We start from the raw sequence: 18,766 nt of genomic DNA on the forward strand, positions 1-18,766 counted from the left end.
TGAGTATTTCAGCCTTGTACAACTTCTCTACAAGTGGTGTCTTAGACACGCCGTTCGGACTCGGCGATAAACAGTAGGTCCCATATCATTGAGTTAATATGAATCGGGGTGCACTCATTGATATGAGAGAAGTCTCCCCTGTCCCGCCTGGGATATTTGTGGAACAATTATTATGACACCGGAAAATACCCCGAGGATTGGCTGAAGTCCACATTTATAACCATTCCAAAGAAATCTCACCCCAAAAGATGCGACGACTACCGGCTAATACGGCGTTTATATTATAGTTTTTTGCAGGGTTAACCTTCTTTATGAGGATTTGTTTGAAGTATATACAATGGAAATGACATTTGAAACCCAGACCCACTGGGTTAACCTTGTTATATATAAACGGCCTATTATTAGCTTGATGAGCCACGCCATAAAAATTTTTCTGAAAAGTATACATAGATGGATATACGAAAAATGCGAAAAAGAAATGGGCGAAACACAATTTGGTTTTAAAGAAGCAAAAGGAACCAGAGAAGCACTATTCTGCGTGCAAGTGTTGGTCCAAAAATGTAGAAGTGTTCATAAAGACGTTTTTATGTGCTTCATCGACTACGAGAAGGCATTTGATACCGTACAACATGACAAGCTCATTGATATTTTGGCGTCAATTGGAATAGGGAGAAAAGAAATTAGATGCATTAAAAGTCTGTATTGCCACCAAACCGCACATGTTAATATCAACGGAGAAATGACGGAAGAAATATTTATATCCAAAGGAGTAAGACAGGGTTGTACTCTGTCCCCACTACTGTTTAATATCTATTCGGAAAAAATATTCAAAGAAGCAATAAATAACGCTAAAGAAGGAATCCTCATAAATAATGCTTATATAAACAATATCAAATACGCTGACGACTACACTGATAGCAGACAGCGTATCAGTAGTGCGATTCTCTACCACATTTTTTGAGTTACCGACAAAAATCGGTAAAATTAAAACGTAAAATTATGAATGAAAAGTTCAAATAAAAGTTGACAACACTCTTGCTATCGGTAGAACTTTACGACTGCTTTTTATTCGTCGCTAACTTACCGAAAAACATCGGTAACTACCGAAATTATAAGCATTTTAATTTTACCGACAATTGTCGGTAACTCAAAAACTTAGTTAGAGAATCGCACTACAGGTCTACAAAATTTTATCACCAGACTAACTGCGTGTAGTGGAAGATATGAATTAAGATTAAACATCAAGAAAATTAAATATATGATAATAAGCAGAAAAAATAATTATGAAAACATGAATATAATAATTCACAACACTCCACTCGAGAGAGTGTCGAGCTTCAAATATCTCGGGTTCTCAATAAATGATCAGTGGGATAACTCCAAAGAAATTAAATGCCGGATAGAAATGGCAAGAGACGCCTTTCACAAATATAGAAAAGTTTTGACAAGTCATGATATTAACATCACAACAAAGACAAGGTTCATATAAGCCTACATATGGCCAGTACTGTTATACGCAACGGAAGTATGGACTCTAAAAGCAGTAGATGTCAAGCGATTAGAAGCATTCGAAATGTGGATATATCGGAGAATTCTTAAAATCCCATGGATAGCTCACGTGTCAAATGACGAGGTTCTACGCAGATTAAAAAGAACAAGAGAACTCTTCAATCATATAAAAAGGAGAAAAATTGCGTATCTTGGACATATAATGCGAAACTCAAAATACCGCATTATGCAATCAATTCTACAAGCCAGTATAGAAGGAAAACGTAGCAGAGGAAGACAAGAGATGTCCTGGCTCCAAAATATTCAACAATGCACATTGGGCCCAATGACAGGTTTTTGAGGCAACAAGTCACTGGAAGCAGCTAGAGCTACCAAATTTCGTTCCAATGTTTTTAATGGGCATAAAAGTACTTCTGCAAAATTTGGTAAGAATCGGTTCAGATATAGATATAGTTTTCATGTATATGTTTCATCCGATTTAATCCGATTTTATTTTTAAGCCCCACAAAGGTCACAATTTGCATCCGATCGCCTTAAAATTTGATATGGTAAATCCTGTTCAGGTTAGAATCAGGTCCTGAAAATTTGGCTCTGATCGGTTCAGATATCTATCTACATATATATAGAAACCTTTTCAGGTATACCATGATGTTCGAAATATAAATCTTCTGAAATGGCTGGACCGGATTTGATAAAATTTTGTTTGTAGATTCATAAGGTCTGAGAATAGATCGTAAGGTACTTTTTATACCGAAAAATGGAGGGGGTGGGGGACCTCCCCCACAACAAGTTTTAGCCAAACGCGAAATCTCAGAGATTATTAGACGCATTGGTATACAAAACAATAGTAATTGTGACCTCTATCATTAATTTATGTTTTGGAAGTAGAAAACCGCGATCGCGTCCGTTATTTGAAAACTTTATAATTACAGGTTAAGATCTTGAAATTTAGTAGGTGTTTGTAGTACCAGTTATTAAATTTAAAGATCTAGAATATTGAAGATTTCAATGCTTGGTGTAACTCGGATAAGATTACTATAAAATTTGGCGACTTGTGTCATATTGAGCATCGTCCAGTCCCAACCCAGTCTAATAAATTAAAATATCCACATTTTTAAGTGTCACGCTATCTGTAAGTAATTTTCTATAAGTATTCGGATCCATACGGACATGAAATTTTTTTACGCATATAGTACTCACTATTACCTTCTATCAGATATATATAGTTTCGACAATACGTCGCAATACCGCGAGTTTTATTCCAAAAACTATTTAAACTACAATACGAACTACACAAAAAATACACCACATATTCCTTACCAAATCTAACTTCTTTTATTTCTTAATCAGAATATTAATTTATATACCTTTACACGTTTTATCCATTAAAAAAAACTGTTTATTAAATCAGCGGTTTTTAATTGCCGAGCGAAACAAATTTGTTCTTCGTTGGATAAATTTTTATAAAATTTTACAAAGTAACATGCAATATCTTTGACAGCTCGGTATGTGACCACGAAGCGTTGCCAGGTTGAAATGATTTTGTTTCTAAGTGGCTCAAAGTGTTAAGAATCTAATCCCGTTACTAATTTATACAAATATATGACTTCAAAACTAGACTTTTTGCCTCAGAAATCTGCCATTGGGCCCAATGTGCAATGGACAGAATTCCGAAATACAGAAAATTTAATAAGTGTCGCAAGAAATAGAGAATTATTTTCTTATTTTGTCAATGATATTTAAAATATTATACATGAAATGTAATATGGTCGCTAACATTCGAATATCGATATGCAATAAAGAAGAAGAATGAGCCAAAAACTCCTTCCGGAACCAACTAAAATTATTGAAGAGCACGCCAATTTACGATTTGAGTATCCGAATTCAAAAACATAGCAAACATTGTATATAAACTTCCATTAAGGTCTTTATCGGACAACTTCTTTGGGTACCTTCCTCACAAAACTACACTTTTCTCTTAAGTGCAGTTTATGGCCCGTTTTTAAATTTTTACCGAATACAGTCCCTGTATAATTTTATATTTTGCCTTTTTTCTATGCCCTTCAATAAAAACCACCATTTATAAATGTGTATATATGTTAGAAATAGCCAGTGAGCGCTTGCTGAGAGCAAGTGAGCATAAATTTCAATGTGTTTCAAATTGACATTTACGCTCCCTTGCTTTCAGAAAGCGACCACTGGTGCATATTTTATGTTTGGGACTGCTTGCAAACAAATATATGTGTGCTGCAAATATGTTTGGGACATATGTTAGAGAGGCCATTATTTTATACCCTCAGCCTTTAGGCTAAGGAGGGTATATACACTTTGATACGATGAAAATGTGTCTCATCGAAATAATGGTTTTAGACCCCAAGTATGTTTGGACGAAATGTGTTTCAGACAATTTGGAGTCGATCTAGCCATGTCCGTCCGTCTGTCTGTCTGTCTGTCCTGCTGGCTGGAGCGCACGATAACTCTCGAACGGATGAACCGATTCGGTTCAAATTTTGGCTTTCGTAATATTTTGCCCAAACTTAGTTTAAGTTCTAAGATGAGCTACATCGGTCCACTCCTTCCGGTACCTCCCCCACAAAAGTTCGAAAATGTTCGGAAAATTTGTGCGCACGATAACTCTTTAAGGGAGTGACCGATTTGGTCCATACTTTGTATAGCGTAAACTTTCTACCAGAGTAATATGAGGTTCCAATATGGTCTCAATTGGTCCACTCCTTCGGGTACCTCCCACACAAAATTTCGGAAAAGTTCAGTTTAGGGCCATCACTCGAATCGCTTTGATTTTTGTTTTAGCAACTTGTATTCACTGCCCTCCATACGACGGTACAAGTTTCATCAGGGGCAAGTCTATACTTCCTGAGAAAATAGCATGAAAGTTGCAAAAAAAACCCCTATGACACCGTGTGAGGTGGTTGCAGCGCAAGATAACTCTCGAACGAATCTGCCGATTCGGTCCAACATATGGCCTTAGTAATATTTTGTCCAAACATAGTTTAAGTTTGAAGATAAGCCATATCGGTCCACTCCTTCAGGTACCTCCCCCACAAATGTTCGGAAAAATTGTTCGTACGGTAACTCTTGAAGGGAGTGGCCGAATTGGTATATACTTTACACATCCTAATATATCTACCAGATATAAATCAGGTTCAAATATGGACTATATTAGTCCACTCCATCCGGTACCTCCCACACAAAATTTCGGATAAGTTCACTTTAAGACCTAATATCGAATCACTTTGATTTTTGTTGAAGCAACTTGTATTCGCTGCTTCAATTACGATGGTAAAAGTTTTTTAGGGGCAAGTCCATACTTTTTGAGCAAACAGCCCGAAGAGTGTAAAAACCCCCTATGGCACCATATGTTGTGGCTGGAGATCCACTTCCATAACTGTCAATGTCGATCCAAAACTTTTGATCTTTAATCCTAATCAAAATTGTTGTCGGTTCAAATGCCCAAAATGTTTAAAACCCCCTGAATACATACGTATTTTGGGAAAAAGCCTTTTCCTTGTGCATCGAGTGGGGTTGCATAACGTAACCTCGGTTCAAAGAAAAACATCAATGTTCATAGGATCGCTGACACCATGTAGGTTCCGCAGCCGTTCATCGGTCTGCCACTGTAGCCCAGGCCTCTAACCTCCTCCCTGTCATTCATATTTGATATGCAGTCGATGTTTCTATGACTTATTAGGTATTCTAATCGAGACCAGAAATTCTACTCATAAAAGTCAAGAAGGTATTTTCATCTCGTGAACGCCAGAAGTTTTCCCAAAGAAGACTAGAAAGTCTTCTCAACAAAGAGTTTAAAAATCTCATATGCTCCCCTCTTAGAAGACCATAACATCTCCTCATAGATTGGCAGAAGGCCTTCTCACAAAAGACCAGAAGTTTTTCTAATAGAGAACCCACAGTTTTGCTTAAGAACGACCAGAAGATTTAATAGAAGAAAAAAAGGTGTTTCAAAACAGATTAGAAAGTTCCTACATAACATAGACACGTCTTCTGGAAGAAAGGCAGAAAATATTTTCATATAAAAGCAGACAGACAATAAGATCTTCTAAACAATACCCGACAGTAATCTTCGCATAAAGGAGCTAATAGAAGAGCAACAGGTTTCCAAATAGAAGAACTGCAAGTTTTCTCATACAAGAGTAGAAAGTCTTCTCGTAGAACAAAACCAACTTTCTTGAAAGAAGGCCCAAGTTACTCTCATAGAAGACCAGCAGGTCTGCTAAAGAGTTGAACGTTTTCTGATAGAAGCGCGAAAGCTCTTCGAAAGAGCAGAAGGTCTTCTTAAATTGGACCGGAAAGTTTGTTTTTTCAAAATTCAAAAGAAGGACATCACATAGTATACCCCTAAATCTTCAGATTTTGTTCTTATAAAATACCGCAGAAGGTTTTCTCATGGAAGAACAGAAGGTCTCCTGATAGTACAAAAAACAGAAATGCAGAATGTGTTTTTAAAGGAAACTTTTTAGAAGAGCAGAGGATTTTCCCAATTACACGGATAAAGAGGCATATTATTTTTCGAATATTCACCACAAGTTCCGAAAACGATATCTTTTTCGAACATTTGGCAAATGTTTATACCCTACACCACTATATGGGGAATACCCTCCCTCCTAAGTTGGTTTTGGCCAACAAGTTTGTAACGCATCGAAATAATGGTCGTAGACCCATACTTACATATATATAACAAAATGAATGTCTCGACGAGCTGAGACGATCTGACTATGTGTGTCCGTCCGTCTGTCCATCTAAACCATGTAATCACGCTACAGGTCGCAATTTTGATCGGATCGTCCCCAAATTTTGGGTGTTGATGAGGGTCCCGGAGGGGAAGAAGCCTTTTGATTTTGATGATGGTCGATAATATTCAGGGGTCGGAATGGGCAAAAACTTATTTGGAGAAAAGGTCAACGTTTTATTTCAAAGCCAATATCTTTAAGAGGAATATCAAAAGCAAAACCTGGCAAGGAAAGTAGAAAATATCACCTTTACAACGATGTAAAGTAGGTTGTCGTAGGTGGTCAAACAACAGAGATATCGCAATAGTCGGTAATGCATCCCATTTTCCCCTTTTTTTTTTGTATTCACGCTACAGGTCGCAATTTTGATCGGATCGTCATTTCGGTCGGATCGTCATCGGAATTTTTTGGTTAATGGGGGTCCCACAGAACAGAGGAAGAAGCATATTGATTGTGATGATGGTCGTATAATATTCAGGAGTCGGAATAAGCAAAAAGCTTATGTGGAAAAAGTCAACGTTTTTTTCTTATGCAAATATCTCCGCTTCTGGTAGGAGTATTCCAAAAGCAAAGCCCGTCAATGGAAGAAGAAAAGATCTCCTTTATATTGATGCAAAGTATGTTGGCGTAAATGGGCAAGCAACCGAGATATCGCAAAAGTCAGTAATATATCAAATTTTTAATTTTTTTGTAAAGGAATTTTTATCGGATAGTCACGAAATTTTGGGGGTTGATGGGGGACCCACAGAGGAAGAGGCCTATTGATTTTGGTGATAGTCGCATAATATGTAGGGGTCGGAATGGGGAAAAACTCTGTAGAGACAAATTTAAAGTTTTATATCGGCTTCTAGTAGGGGTACTCCAACGGCAAAGCCTGTCAATGGAAGACGAACATATTACCTTTACATTGGTGCAAAGTAAGTTGGCGAAGGTGGTCAAACGAGGGAGATACCACAATAGTCGGTAATGCATCCAATTCATCCATTTTGTTACAATTCCATGGTGCTCTTGAAGCAAATTTAAATGGAAGGTGCTTTCACCTGGGAAGTTTTTGCTGATTCTGAAACTACAATGTTCATAGATGAGAAAAATCAAAAAAAAAAAAAAAAAATAAATCGCGATTCATGTTGACATTTTTAGGGGTTGTTTAGGTTTCCACGATTTTTCTTGGAAACCACAATTCCTATCAGAATGAGACTAACGAAAATGTTGTAGCTATCAAAATTCTCTACAAGACTTACCTTTATGGTATTTACGTAGGTTTTACCATTTTTGAGATATAGAAGTTCAAATTGGGACAATGCACTGAGGGTATCGCCCCCTTATAAAACAATATCATGAAGGGTGCGCCTTAACTAACTTTTAATGAAAACCGCTTACACAAGGGAAGTTTTTGTGAATTCTGAAACAGCAATGTTCATAGATGAGAAAAATCAAAAAACAAGAAAAAATAGCTGTAGGGATTTTTAAATAAATCGCGGTCAAAATTCACATTTTTAAGTGTTTTTTTAGGTTTTCACGATTTTGCTTGGAAACCGCAAGTCCATTCGAAATGGAGCTAAAGAAAATGTTGTAGCTGTGAAAATTCTCTAAAGGATTGGCGTTTATGATTAGTTCCAAGCCTGTACCATTTTTGAGATAAAGAAGCTCAGTTTACATTTTTAGGCTTTTTTGTTAGGGTTTCGCGATTTTGCTTGAATACGGCAAGTCTTATCGATATGGGACCTGAGAAAATCTTAAAGCTGTGAAAATTCTCTACAAGACTGGCTTAAGTAACTTATCCTAGGTTGTGCCATTTTTTAGATATATAAGTTTAAGTTGGGAATTTGCAGTCATGACATTGTTTTATAAGGGGGCGATACAGAATTGAATTGAATTTGAATTGTCCCAATTTGAACTTATACATATATCTCAAAAACGGTAAATCCGACGAGAACACCATAAAAGACACTCTTGTAGAGAATTTTCATAGCTACAACATTTTCTTTAGTCCCATTTTGATAGGACTTGCGCTTTCTAAGCAAAATCGTGAAAACCTAAAAACCCCTAAAAATGTCAAGTTGAATCGCGATTTATTTAAAAAGCGCTGCGGCGATTTTTTATGAACATTGTAGTTTCAGAATTCGCAAAAACTTCCCAGGTGCAAGCTTCCATTTAATTTGCTTCAAAAGCACCATGATTCCCTAAAAGAAATGTTTACCAGTGAAAAGCTTATGCACAGGGGTAGTGGTGTAGGGTATCACATGGTCGGCTCCGTGCCGACTATAGCCATTGCTCACTTGTTTTAGATGTTTTGGTCCATTATGCCAGGAAGTATGGACTTGCCCATGAAAAAATTATATCGTTGTAATTGTGGGCCTAAACAGCCCATAAACGGCCCTTAAGCCAATATTTTGAACTTTTATTAGGGGAGTTAACATGTGGAGTTGTCCGATATGGCCCGTCTTCTCTCGCACTCCATCTAAGTCTGAACTTGGCTTCTCTTAGAGATTTCAATCAGTATTAAACTGATTATGGACATCAATGTGGATTTTAGGAATCTTCTAGAGTCTAGAATCTAGACTAATCTTCTAGTATTCCACATTTACAGATGGGATGATATTTCTCGAAATCATTTGTATGGATTTCAGTCTTAGATACATAAGTACTCATATCCTCAATGATCCCGTTTTTATGTTCAAGAGCCTCAATGTCAGTAAGAATTTCTAATAGTTCAATATACGGCCTCCAATACATACACTAACCACAATTGAACACCTCTATCGATGATTAATGGAGTGGCAACACCTTTCTTTCTATGACAAAATAATAACAAATCAAGAACACCCCCAAAAAGCACGCACTTATGCCTAAAGACGGTGGAGGGGTGATTGAGAAACATTATTTTCTTGGTCACTAGGACTGGAGTATGATACGCTATTCGAGTGACACACATCCATTCATAGTTCGTTAGTTTAACGTTTCCATTTTTTTACTTTCGCCTCCCACTACTCACTTACCTGTGTCTAAACAAATACCCATTATCCATTCGGTAGCCAATGTAGCGGAATCACAGCTAATTCCGTGGTTAACGTTTTGTTGTTGTTGCTACTTTGTACCGCTCAGCTAAGGCTTAAAGGCGAGAAGGACGACAACGATGATTTGCTGGAATTTCTTTTTATTTATTTGTTGTTGTTCTTGGTTTATTGTCGTTATATTTCGTTTTATTGTTCAACGCCTGTTTTTCCTTTTTTTTTTGGTTGGATTTCCGAAAACTAAGCAAATTTAATGATCCCTTATTAAGGATTTCTTTTTATGATTCCTCACAAATTGCGTATTATTAAACGATTTGGTTTTATAATTCTTCTTTTTTTCATTTACAATTTTAAAAGTAGTATTTCCCATATTGTTATTTAGTTTTGCGCCACATTCACCAATGCTACAACAACAGTTCGTTGAGGTTTACGTGACCCGACATAGCAGTTACCGACTTCATTATTTCGAAAACTAGCCATTTTTTAACAACTTTTTTCCGACACAATAAAACGAATTATTTTAAGTGAAATATCCTGTTTGGTTGTTGTATTACTGTTGTTGTTTATTATTTTATTATTGTTGTTGTTGTATTCTATTTTATTATTCTTTACACTAAAATTCCCTTTCTCTTTTTGCTGTTGTCGTTATCATTAACTTGCAATCTGAACTGGGGAATACTGAAACTTTTTTCTACATTTTTATTACTATTATTGTTACTAACTTTGACAGGATTCGAGGTTTGGTTTCTTTCGCTTTTTCATTCCGCTCGGTTCGACTCTCAAAATCAAACTAAACCAAACGTTGACATTGTGAAATATATGAGTTTTTAGTTTTATTCTTTTTAGCCGGTCACACTGCTAACTGCTAGACCTCGTTCATGAATATTTTATCTGTTCTAGCAGTGGGTTAACTAAGTGTTTTCATGTCTTTGTGAGTTTTGAGTGAGGGGTGCCCTATAGTTGACATTGGGACTTAATATGGAATTATTTTTTTTTTTACAAAAGGTGGTCAACAAAATCCTTTAGAGGGAAAGTGTTCCAATAGAAGTTCATCTGTGGTTGATAAGAAATATTTTCAGAAGATGTCCACATTCATATCAAAAGGTTATAATTCCGCAAATATAAGAGGCTAAAAGCTAAGAAATCGTTTTTTTACAAGACCACAATGTGCTCTAAAAGAAAATCGAGATGTTCTCATAAAATACCAAGACATACTTCTAAAAAACAAGGTTTTCCCATGGTAGGCAAAAAGTTTTCAATGAAGACCCAAGTTTTAATTACTATACCTATCATAAAAGTTTCATAGATTACGGGAATGTATTTCCCAAAAGCCGTGAAGATCTCCGATATAAGGCCAGAATGTTTTCTACTTTATCATAAAGGTCTTCTTGAGGAGTACTAGAAGATCTTCTCATAAAGACAGCAATAACTCCTCATAGAAGATCCAGTTCGTCTTCGCATAGAAAATTAGGAGGATGTAGTAGGCCCAGAAGACGAAAACGCCTTCTCACATAATTCCACAAGATATTCTTGTGAACGACGACAATACCAAAAGATCTCCTTATAGAACACCAGCAGCACTTCCCAGTAAGTTCCACAAATTCTTCTCATAAGCTCTTTTGTTGGACTTTTAATGGGACACCTGAAGAACATTTAATGGAGGACTACAAGATGTTCTTATTGAAAATCCAAACTCTTCTTTTGGAAGACATGTGGGTCCTCTGAAAACGTGGACCTATACCGATAATACTCTACTGGAATATTTTATAACTCTTGGAAGACTAAATAACGAATTTCAGCCATTTCGGTGGGATATTGACGTCACAATCTTCAGTATTACGAAAATCGGGAAATACCGTTCTAAGGGGGCTACATCGAAACGTGGACCTATTCCGATGAATTTTAGGTGGTGGTGGCCATTTTGGTGGAATATTGAAGCCACAACCTTCAACGAAGTCTAAATACCAAATTTCAGCCATTTAGGTCGAATATTGAGGCCACGACGTTCAAAATACCGAAAATCCGGAGGTACCGTTCTATGGGGGCTATATGAAGGCGTGGACCGATACCGACAAAGTTCTGGGGGAAAGTTTTTTACCACCAACGTAGACTAAGTACCAAATTTCAGCCATTTTGGTGTGATAATGAAGCTAAAACCTTCAAAATACCGAAAATCGGGAGGTGCCCTTTTATGGAGGCTGTATGAAGGTGTGGGAAAGTTTTATACCCCTAAAGAAGACTACGTACCAAATTTCAGCCATTTTGATAGGATAATGAAGCTAAAACCTTAAAAATACCGAAAATCGGGAGGTACCGTTCTATGGGGTCTATATCAAAACGTGGAGCGATATATCCCATTTTCAATACTAACCATCCTGCAAGTAATAAAAACTTTTTTACCAAATATTGACTCTTTATCTTTAAAATAGCGAGCTGTATCTTGATTTCAACAGACAGACGGACATGGTTAAATCGACATAGAATTTTATGCTGATCAATAATATATATACTTTATAGGGTCTCCGACGAATATTTCGATGTGTTACAAACGGAATGACAAATTTAATTATACCTTCCATATGGTGGAGGGTATAAAAAACTGTCTTCTCATAGAATTCCAGATGTGTGAGCAGATCTCCAGAAGGGCAGAAACTATTCTTACAGAAAACTAGATGCTATCCTCATAGAATAACAAGAATTTTTATCATAACAGACAAAGAGATCTTCCATAGAATGTATTCTCTGGGAAGACCAGTTGTACTTTTCATAGAACACCGAACCGTATTCTTATGGAACACCAAACCATCTTCTTACAGATGACCACAGGATATTCTTGTGGTATTCTTATGGAAGACCAGAAAGTTTTTTCGTAGATCCGAGGAGGGTCTTCTTATTGAAGGCCAGATGTTCATCTCATAGATCTGAAGATCTTTTCATAAAGACCAGAATATTTTCTCAGAGAAGATCAGAAGATCTTATTATACAAATCCAGTGGATAATATCATATAACCATCTGGTGTTCTTCTCAGATGATCTTTTCATAGAAGATCAGAAGATATTTTCACAGAAAATCAAAAGGTATTATCACAGAAGAACAGGAAATCTTCTCATAGATCAGATGATATTTTCATAGAAGACCAGAAAATCTTCTCATAAAATATCGGAATGTTTTCTCATAGAAGACCAGAAGATCTTCTTATAGAAGATCAGATAGAGATTTTATAACAGAATATCACAAGATTTTCTCGTAGGAGACCACAAGATCATAGTGATCTTCTCGTAGAAGATTAAAAAATCTTCTTATAGAAGATCAGAAGATTTTCTTATAGAAGATGAGAAGATCTTCTCGTAGAACACCACAAGATCTTTTTATAGAAGACCAGAAAATTATCCGCTAGAAGACCAGACGGTACTTTCACAGAAGTCTAGAAGATCAGAAGGTATTTTCAAATATGAGAAGATCTCATAGTCTTTTCGTAAAAGACAAGAAGACCTTCTCATAGAAGACCATAAGATCTTCTTATAGAAGCTCTTGTCATAGAAGTTGTGTATCATAAAGTGTCATAAAAGACGTACAGATCTTTTCAATCGACAACAACAGTTCTTGTGATAGAAGATAAAAAATGCTCGCTTAAAAGACCGGAAGGTCTGCTTATTAAAGACCAGAAAGTATTCTTTTGAAAGATCGGGAGGTCTTCTTTTTAAAATCCAGAAAGTATTCTTTGAAAAAGCCCTGTAAGCCTTCTTAGAGATAAGAAAAAGGTCTATTCATGAGGAGTAAAATATCTTAATATAGAATATCATGTTTCTTTTTCAGGTAGGTATTCAAGAGCTGTCGGTCCTCGGATTCACTAAATAACATCTAATCCCTCTAAATATCCTCGAATCATCTATGTAACATACAACGTATCGAAAACTCGGCTCTCGGATCCGCTAAATACTTATTTACTTAGCTGGCCCATTACAGAACAGTTGTTCCATAGACCGAATTAAGAAAAGATCTCCAATTCCGCGGAATACCGCGCCTTGTCATCTCATCATCCACTTGTTTGAGCCATCTATTCTTTGGCCAACCAATTCTGCGTGCACCGCGATGTAGCTCGAATTTATACGCCTTTTTAGCGGGTTCATCATCGCTCATTCTTATTATATGGCCTAGCCAACGCAATCGCTGCATCTCAATACGTTTAACTATATTGATGTCGTTGTATAGCAGATACAGCTCGTGGTTCATACGACGTCGATATTCACCGTCAACGCAGATCGGTCCGTATATCTTTCGAAGAATTTTTCTCTCAAACACGCCAAGCACTGCCTTATCTGCTTGCGCAAGTGCCCAGGCTTCGGAACCATACATCAGCACGGGTAAAATCAGTGTTTTGTAAAGCGTTATTTTTGTTTGACGAGTTGTGGCTTTGTTTTTAAAGTGCTTACTTAAGCCAAAGTAGCATCTGTTGGCCAATACAATTCTTCTTTTTATTTCACAGCTGATGTCGTTTGTTGTGTTTACGGCGGTGCCGAGGTATACGAAGTCTTTTACTACCTCAAAATTATAGGAACCAGTTGGAACTTCAACAGTTGGTCCGATCTCAATGGACGCATTGCGCGTCGACACCATCAGCTTGGTCTTCTCGCCGTTTACCGCCAGACCCACTTTAGCAGATTCTCCTTCGACCTTCATAAAGGTATCGGTTACTTCTTTTACTGATCGTCCCAAGATGTCTATATCATCAGCATAAGCAAGTAACATGTGGCTATTGGTGTAGATTGTGTCACTTCTTTTACGTTTGCCTCTCATATGACCTTTTCCAGCAGGATGTTGAATCAGGAATACCAAAATCAGACATGGTGGCTTGGAACACCTTTAAACGTATAGGACTGTCGAATGCTGCTTTATAATCGACGAAAATATGGATGGTGTCGATCTGCATTTCTTGGGTCTTTTCCAGAATTTGTCTCAAGGTAAATATCTGGTCAATGGTGGATTTGCCAGGTCTAAAGCCGCACTGATAGGGTCCAATAGTTTCATTGACCATAGGCTTTAGTCTCTCACACAATATGCCAGATACTATCTTATATGCAATAGGGAGCAGACTTATGCCCCTGTAATTGGAGCACACAGTCTTATCACCCTTCTTGTGGACTGAGCATAGGATGCTCACGTTCCAATCGTCGGGTACGCGTTCTTCCTGCCAGATGGTGCTAACTAGTTGATGCATACACCTTATCAGCGTGTCGCCTCCGGTTTTGAGCAGCTCGGCTGGTAGGCCATCTGCTCCTGCCGCCTTATTATTCTTCAGCCGGTTTATTGCTGTCCTTACCTCATCTTGGCTGGGCGGTATACATTCAATACCATCTTCTGGGATTGGATCTGTGGTATCTTCGCCGTCTTCACTGCTATCGGATACCAACAGTTTGGGAAAATGTTCTTTCCATATCCTGAGCACACTATCTGTATCAGTTACCAAATTACCTTGTTGGTCTCTACAGGAGAATATGCCTGTACCAAAGCCATCAGTTTGATGCTTCACTCTTTGGTAGAATTTTCGGACTTCGTTCTGTCTCCTGTACATCTCTATTTGTTCCCACTCCCTCTTTTCCATCTCTCTCTTTTTCCTGCGGAAAATACGTTTCTCCTCTCTTCTTTTCTCCCGATACTTCTCTCGTGCGCTACGCGTTGCTACTGATTGTAAAGTAGCCCTATAGGCCGCATTTTTTTCTTCGGTAGCAGCACGGCACTCCTGGTCATACCATGGATTCTTTGGTGGAGGTCTCTGGTATCCAAGTACTGAGTTTGCGGCTGTTTGCTTGGAGTGGGCAATATTTTGCTATTGTGCTGATATGTTATCGGGACGAGAAGCGCTTTCTTTAAGCAATTGGGTCAGTTGAGTGGAATATGCTGTGGCTATCTGTTGTGTTTGCAGCTTAGTGGTGTTCAACATTCGTGCTGTGTCTGTCCGTGCTTTATTTGCAACGTTTACACGGGTACGTACCTTTGCTGCATCGAGGTAACGGTCCGAATCTATGTTTGCTCCTCGGAACGATCGTACATCCAACCCTCTGCCAAGTAGGAGGAAGATTCTCATGGAGGCGTGCACTAGTGTAATGTTGTACGGTTCGGAAATTTGGGCCCTGGCTCTGAAAACCCGCTCGAGAGCAAATAAACTATTATCGGTGCAAAGAACAGCGGCATTGCGCGTAACATCAGCATACCGCACGGTATCTGCAGCAGCCGTACTTGTAATAGCTGCAATGATCCCTTTCGATCTACAAGCAATGGAGCGTCATAAAATCTTTACCGCGAAGCAGCAAAATGCATTACAAACTGAATACGCCCCGGCTTTTCGACAAGAAGGAAGTATGGCAACAACGGTGGCAAGCCGAAAATAGTGGTAAATGGACACTGAGGTTAATCCCAGACGTACAGAGCTGGTACAAGAGGAAGTCAACTATTATGTAACGCAGATGCTGACAGGTCACGGATATTTCCGCAAGTACCTATATAGAATGGGCAGCACACATTGCATATACGAATACATTGTATATACTAAGAGGATGAGGTGTTTGACGACGCAGAACACACGTTCTTTAAGTGTAGCCGATGGTCAGAAAGACGACAAACACTAGAAACCGAGATTGGTGAAGTTGGAATCAGAAACATCGCAATGAAAATGATCGAAAGAGAAGTAGTGTGGAAAGAGGTATGTAAGTATGTGGAATACGTTCTCCGAAAGAAAAAGCTTGATCTTGATATGAACCACTAAAATACAATAGCGGTGCCTGGACGCAGGCAATAAGTGAAGATGTTGGTGCGAGACACCAAATGAGGGGTCCACCTCGAAGTAATGCACGAGCGGTTCCGAGGTGGAACCGACCCCGAGGAGGAAGGTGGTGGGTTTTTAGCCGGTATAGATCTGAGTCCGGCATACGACGATTGTGACGACATCGCCAGATGCGTAACGCATTTTCCCATCCCTAACCGCAAAAAATATTATTATTATTATTATTATTATTATTATTATTATTATTATAATTATTATTCTTATTATTATTTTTTATTATTATTAAAACTTATCCCTTTTTGTAGGTTATTTTCGGGTCGTTGTCGCCCTACAGTCAAAAACTTTTGTCTGGTGACCGTTGCTATCATTTTGTTCCCGGTTGCTATCTCTGTTTGGTAAGGAGCGAGCATTGCGTGTTAATGCCGCATTCCCATACATGTCTAGGTCGTCGTTGATGTATTTGCATTATTAGTTGGGCTCGTTCTCTCTCTATATGACTCTCAGTTCTATCAAAAGAGAACCATATGAAGTCCTGTATGAAACGCTCGCAGGTGTTTTGATTCCAATTTCATTTCAAATTTGTTTTTTTTTTTTTTGGTTTTTATTAATATTTTTCTTTTTGTTGTTTTCTTGAAGTCGTTTTGGTTTGTTGTTGTTAGTGCTAAGGTGGGAGAAACTCCTCCAACTTTTCCTTTAACAAAAGTAAGATTTCGTGAGGTCCCTTACATGAGACACAAACATATGAAAGTAAGTCAGTTTAAATATGCTGCTGAAGAAATTACCATTCCTTCCTTCCCTTTCCAAAATTAATGTTTTTGAAGGTCCTTTGCCTTCTTGACATATGCACAGGTGTGAGATGCCTTATAATATCTGGCTTATGAATGTGGTTACGTTATGTCCATTTTGTTATTCTCAAGAACTTTTTTTGTCTGTTGTTTACTTCTTCTGCATTGCATGTTTTGTTAGTTTTGTTTTTCTTTTCATAATTATGTTACACTTCCTCTTGTTTTTTCCTCTCTCTCTCCCATATGCCGCCTTTGATTTGACGGTCTTGACTTTTTTCGTGGAGGTAAATGAACCTTTATTACATTTAGGTGCTAGCATGGGTTTTGTGGCTTCCATGGAACTTCTCAATTACCTCAACAAAAAATTAATAATTTTTCCAATTAATTTGACCAAAATTTATATCCCCACTTTTACCTTTTTTCATAGTAGGTGACAAATATGTGTTCGAAAATTGACCTACAAAACACAAATGAACGTACATATGTACGTATGAGAGTCGATATCCTATTAAAGGATATGCGCCGTAATATATTGAGGTGGTAAATTTTTAAAAAGATTTGTTATTAAAATTTGAAGGATATTCCAGCACCACACTGATACACGAATCAAAGAGGACAAAAGGCGGGGATTTTTTAACATCAAACATCATAACTTTGTTTCGGTAGTAGTTAAAACTTGCAGTTCGTTTCCAAAACAAGACTTCTATATTCTTACCTTCGACTTTGACCCAAAAATTGAAAATTCAAACTAATACCCCTACCTCTACCACCGAAGAGAAGGGTAGTGGACGACTAAATGTAACATTTCCAAGAAAACGAAGATAATAAGAGGTTTTTATATTTCTGTTGTTGTGGGTGGAGAATAATAACGTTAAAAAATATGTCCTTTTAACAGCATTTCAATGTTAATAAAATTTTATATTTAAATAATTGAACATGCAAGTATTGCTATATTAGGGTGGAACCTATATTAAATGGCATTTCTAAATAAACAAAAATTCATCGTTTTGGTTTATTCACATATTAAATTTCCTGCCAGGATGTTTATTGCCTTGGATCTACACATATATTAGGTGTGCCCTATTTGGTGTTGTAGCAGCTTTACTCTATTACAGGCTCCCCTAAGTAGGACACCTCCTGATCCGAGCCTTTTCTTCCAGTTATGCATAATTCATTTTATTTTATTTTAAATTTTGTACAATAAAATCTGCACCATCACGCTACAAGATATTAATATTTTAATCCAATTGCCCTCTGCTGTACAAATTATTGGACTATGACCTGTTGGCCTCTGACTAGACAACAACATGTGTTGTAGCTTGTCATGCACGAAGTCATTATCACAATACTACAATTGTCATAAATACTCTATATATTTACATTAGATAAGTCGATATGTTTTCTATCAGAGGTCATAAATGTTCCATATAGTTCATTACTCAACCCTTTCATAATTATTTTCTTAGAATCAGCAATAAAACAATTGCTTGTTTATGCTGAACTTTAAGGTGAAAGAAAACTTATTTCATAGTAAGTAATTCGTACTAAGTAATCACAACTCGTCCTTCCTTGTGGTTTCTTCACTCTTTGTTGGTGTTTCTTCCTCATAAGTTATGGAGCGGAAAACATGAACCATAAAACTGGAAACAAAACAAGAAAAAAAAGTATCAGTCTACTTTTTCGACAGAGATATACGCACAGCCTGGGTGAATTCAAACACTCTTTAATGCATTTAAAGGGTTTTCAGAATTTTTGGCGTATGAACCTGCCGACATAAATATAAATTTAGATTAAAGCACAAAAGTTTTGCGCGGGAGGTACCTAAAGCAATGGACTGGCATTGTCCATTTTGGAAGTGGGACTTATTTTGAACGTCATTCCTCGCGATTGATATCTCGCTCACCAGTCTT

The 18,766-nt window shown here is 37.4% G+C and overlaps 1 protein-coding gene and 1 long non-coding RNA gene across 3 annotated transcripts in view; one reads left to right on the forward strand and one right to left on the reverse strand.

Moving 5' to 3' along the window:
• The window catches only part of LOC141393641 (uncharacterized), a 64,366-nt gene extending 54,184 nt beyond the window's left edge, over positions 1–10,182 (reverse strand). The window contains exon 1 of one of the 2 annotated variants that reach the window (XM_073966955.1): positions 9,275–10,182. In XM_073966955.1, coding sequence (XP_073823056.1) covers positions 9,275–9,296 — 22 coding nt within the window. In that variant the 5' untranslated portion in view covers positions 9,297–10,182. The remainder of the gene's footprint in view (positions 1–9,274) is intronic. The other variant, XM_073966957.1, reaches the window with a different exon arrangement.
• The window catches only part of LOC141393646 (uncharacterized), a 194,925-nt gene that overhangs the window by 124,861 nt on the left and 51,298 nt on the right, over positions 1–18,766 (forward strand). The window lies entirely within an intron of this gene.

This window comes from Musca autumnalis, unplaced genomic scaffold (assembly GCF_047663935.1).
Source record: "Musca autumnalis isolate F117 unplaced genomic scaffold, ASM4766393v1 scaffold_2, whole genome shotgun sequence".
NCBI classification, from domain to species: domain Eukaryota; kingdom Metazoa; phylum Arthropoda; class Insecta; order Diptera; family Muscidae; genus Musca; species Musca autumnalis.